Source organism: Colobus angolensis, unplaced genomic scaffold (assembly GCF_000951035.1).
Source record: "Colobus angolensis palliatus isolate OR3802 unplaced genomic scaffold, Cang.pa_1.0 Scaffold356, whole genome shotgun sequence".
NCBI classification, from domain to species: domain Eukaryota; kingdom Metazoa; phylum Chordata; class Mammalia; order Primates; family Cercopithecidae; genus Colobus; species Colobus angolensis.
In genome coordinates, this window is record NW_012116888.1 from 824,549 (window position 1) to 828,801 (window position 4,253).

General features: G+C 39.6%; 1 protein-coding gene across 1 annotated transcript in view; it reads right to left on the reverse strand.

Annotated features, from left to right (window-relative positions):
• Positions 1–4,253, reverse strand: part of TMEM87B (transmembrane protein 87B) — a 69,200-nt gene that overhangs the window by 41,980 nt on the left and 22,967 nt on the right. Inside the window, exons 4-5 of the mRNA XM_011953087.1 lie at positions 2,634–2,684; positions 358–448 (exon numbers count right to left, since the gene is read on the reverse strand). Coding sequence (XP_011808477.1) covers positions 358–448; positions 2,634–2,684 — 142 coding nt within the window. The remainder of the gene's footprint in view (positions 1–357; positions 449–2,633; positions 2,685–4,253) is intronic.

Consider the following 4,253-nt stretch of genomic DNA (forward strand, 5'->3'; position numbering starts at 1 on the left):
AGCCAGGATGGTCTCGATCTCCTGACCTCGTGATCTGCCCGTCTCGGCCTCCCAAAGTGCTGGGATTACAGGCTTGAGCCACCGCGCCTGGCCTGAAGTTTGAAATTTTAAAAATGTATCTTAACACGGTAAAATTTTCAATCTATTAAAAAATAAACAGTATCATTAAGAGAGCTTAATGTTACATTTTAAGTATCTAAATGTATACTTAACAGATAAATATATGATAAATGTATGATTAACAGAAATTCATTTTTGAATGATGTATTTGAAACAGAGAATGTTGACTCAGGTCAGTGACAAAAATACGAAATACAGAAAATGCAGATAGTAAACATGCACGCAGTTTAACTATACCGTTTAAATTCCAGCTTGCATCTGTATTCTCCGTTTTAATGGAAACAATAAAGATATGAAACCCATCTTTTTGTGTTCTGGCTACCACATCCTGAAATAGAGGTTAAAAAAATTCTTCACATTATTTTTAACAAATTGCTATATAATATAGCTGAACTACTGTTTGCCATATTTTAAAATAATTGAATTGGGTTACTTTTAAAAATTTTTTTTTCTTTTTTTTTTTTTTGAGATTGGGGGTCTCACTATGTTGCCCAGGCTGGTCTCAAACTCCTGACCTCATGTGATCCTCCTGCTTTGGCCTCCCAAAGTGCTGGGATTAGTGGTGTGAGCCACCGCGCCTGGCCATATTGGGTTTCTTTTAAACACAAACACACACACACACACACACAAATAAAACAGAAAAGGAATGGCAGGCAGTGGAAGGATAGCTATTTCTCTTATTTTTTAGACACCATCCTCCCAGACCTTAAAAGGTAAAGGAGGAAAGAAGCTTTTCTCATTCTTCAATGTTTTCTATCTTTTATATTTTTACAGGTTCCCTCTAATATTACTATTCTATATATTGTTTAATATTATCAATAAAAAACTTTTTCTAGGGCTGAGCAGGGTGACTCATGCCTGTAATCCCAGCACTTTGGGAGGCCAAGGTGGGTGGATCACTTGAGCACAGGAGTTTGAAACCAGCCTGGCGAACGTGGCAAAACCCTGTCTCTACTAAAAATACAAAAATTAGCCAGGCGTGGTGGTAGGCACCTATAGTCCCAGCTACTTAGGAGGCTGAGGCAGAAGAATTGCTTGAACCCGGGAAGTGGAGATTGCAGTGAGCTGAGATCATACCACTGCACAACAGACTGGGTGACAGAGCGAGGCTATGTCTCAAAAACAACCTTTCTTTTCTACTATTACTCTTCTCATATTTTATCCTAATATTATCAAACATTTTATTTTATTTAAATGTGTGGTTTTTATTAATTTATTTACTGAGATGGAGTCTCGCTCTGTCGCCCAGGCTGGAGTGCAGTGGGGTGCAATCTTGGCTCACTGCAACCTCAGCCTCCTGGGTTCAAGCAATTCTTGTGCCTCAGCCTCCGGGTAGCTGGGATTCCAGGCACCCGCCACCACACCCCGCCTAATGTGTGGTTTTTAAATTGAATGGGGGAAGAGGAAGTTAGATAACATTGTCAGAAATGACTCAGATTAAGTACATAAGCTAAATGATTCAAATTTCTTAAGGCACTATGTTACTTGCAATTCCACTAAGGAATAAAACTTCCCACTGTAATGCTTGCAAATTCTCCAATGCCCTCCCATAACTGGACCACACTTTTGATACTCCACTTTCCTGAACATTTCCTATCCATTTCTTTCATTTCCTACTTCTCATCATATGACAGATTTTGTACAAAGTTTGTCCTGGCCATTGCAGAACAAGTGCCTTTCCATGATCAGACTTCTTAAAGATGGCTGAAGAGAAAACATGAAGAGTCATAGTATAAAAGCAAACATTAAGCTCTCCCAACCCTACTTTCAGTCCCTACACATAACTCCCAACCCTTTCGACCTCTTACTCAGTCTTCTGACTTTTAATAATTCCCCAAAATGCCAAAATTTCCCTCCCACATGCTACATTCATGGTTTCTATTTCATTAAATCCTTAATGACAAGCACAGCCCATTGCTATACTGTCTTGCACATTTAGAGGGAGAATTTCATTTTTTAAAGAAAAGAAAGGCTGCATAGAAATTCATCTTAAATTGCTCTAAGAATATTTTTAGACAAAGATAGAAACAGTATATACAAAATTCATAAAGACACATATAAGAAAACTTTTTTTTTGAAACAGAGTCTTGCTCTGTCACCCAGGCTGAAGTTTAGTGGTGCAATTTCAGCTCGCTGCAACCTCCACCTCCCAGGTTCAAGTGACTCTCATGCCTCAGCCTCCCAAGTAGCTGGGATTACAGGCATGTACCACCATGCCTGGCTAACTGTTATATTTTTAGTAGAGATGAGGCTTTGCCATGTTGGCCAGGCTAGTCTCAAACTCCTGGCCTTAAGCAACCTACCTGCCTCAGCCTCCAAAAGTGCTGGGATTGCAAGCAGGAGCCACTGCACCTGGCCTGAAAACATATGGTTTTAAATAATGTTTCCTTTTCCTTCCACAATTCTAATAACCCTACTATATATCACTGTCTAAGTGTTTATCCATTAGCAACTTTTTTCAGTCTTACAATAACTTACGTATATCTGATTTAAAGACAAATCAAACTGCTTACCATTGATCTTTCCTGGTTTGAAATATTTCTGGTATTTATTAGTTCTTTATTCTGGAAAAAAGAGTAAATAATGCCATTTTATACTGCTGCATTTCTACGGAGAAAAGTTGTTTTAATGATTAAGAAAAAAATGTTAGAAGAAAAATGAAAAATGAAAAGCTAAACATCAAAGAACAAATCTCACTGTATCCCAAACACAAGTAACAAAGTTCTGCTTTTGAAAATTACCCCTAGGCCGGGCACGGTGACTCAAGCCTGTAATCCCAGCACTTTGGGAGGCCGAGATGGGCGGATCACGAGGTCAGGAGATCGAGACCATCCTGGCTAACACGGTGAAACCCCGTCTCTACTAAAAAATACAAAAAACTAGCCGGGCGAGGTGGCGGGCGCCTGTAGTCCCAGCTACTTGGGAGGCTGAGGCAGGAGAATGGCGTAAACCCGGGAGGCGGAGCTTGCAGTGAGCTGAGATCCGGCCACTGCACTCCAGCCCGGGTGACAGAGCAAGACTCCGTCTCAAAAAAAAAAAAAAAAAAAAAAAAAAATTACCCCTATTATATAAAGAGACTGAACCTATGACTCACTGATGCTCCTGAAAGAGATGGGAGAATGGAAGCAAGGTGAAAAACCCATTTCAGTGTATCATCCACGACAACTTCCTCAACCTAGCCAGAGGGGCCAACATTCAAATTCAGGAAATGCAAAGAACCCCCACAAGACACTTTACAAGAAGATCATCCCCAAGACACATAAATCATCAGATTCTCCAAGGTCAAAATGAAGAAAAATGTTAAAGACACCTAGAAAGAAAGGTCAGGTCACCCACAAAGGAAAGCCCATCAGATTAACACCAAGCCTCTTCACAGAAACCCTACAAGGAGAAGAGAATTGGAGGCCTATGTTCAACATTCTTAAAGAAAAGAAATTTCAACCAGGAATTTTATGCCCAGCCAAACTAAGCTTCATAAGTGAAGGGGAAATAAGACACTTTTTAGACAAGCAAATGCTGAGGGAATTCATTCAGACCTGCCTTACAAGAGCTCCTGAAAGAAGCACTAAATATGGAAAAACCATTACCAGCCACTTTATACTTTACCACTATAAAGTAACCACACAAATGAGTCTGCATAATAACCAGCTAACGACATGACAGGATCAAATCCACAATATCAATGCTAAAAGCCTCAATTAAAAGGCACAGAATATTAAGCTGGATAAAGAAGCAAGACCCAACGGTTTGCCGTCTTCAAGAGACCCATCTTACATGCAATGACACCCAAAGGCTCAAAATAAAGGGTTGGAGAAAAATCTACCAAGCAAATGGAAAACAGAAAAAAAGCAGAAGTTGCAGGCCTAATTTCAGACAAAACAGGTATTAAACCAACAAAGATCAAAAAAGACAAAGGGCATTATGTAGTGGTAAAGGGTTCAATTCATCTAGAAGACTTAACTATCTTAAATACATACGCACCCAACACAGGAGTACCCAGATTCATAAAGCAAGTTCTTAGAGATGTTTAAAGAGACTTACACTCCCACACAATAACAGTGACAGACTTCAACATCCATCTGACAGTATTAGACAGATCACTGAGGCATAAAATTAACAAAGATAGGCCGGGC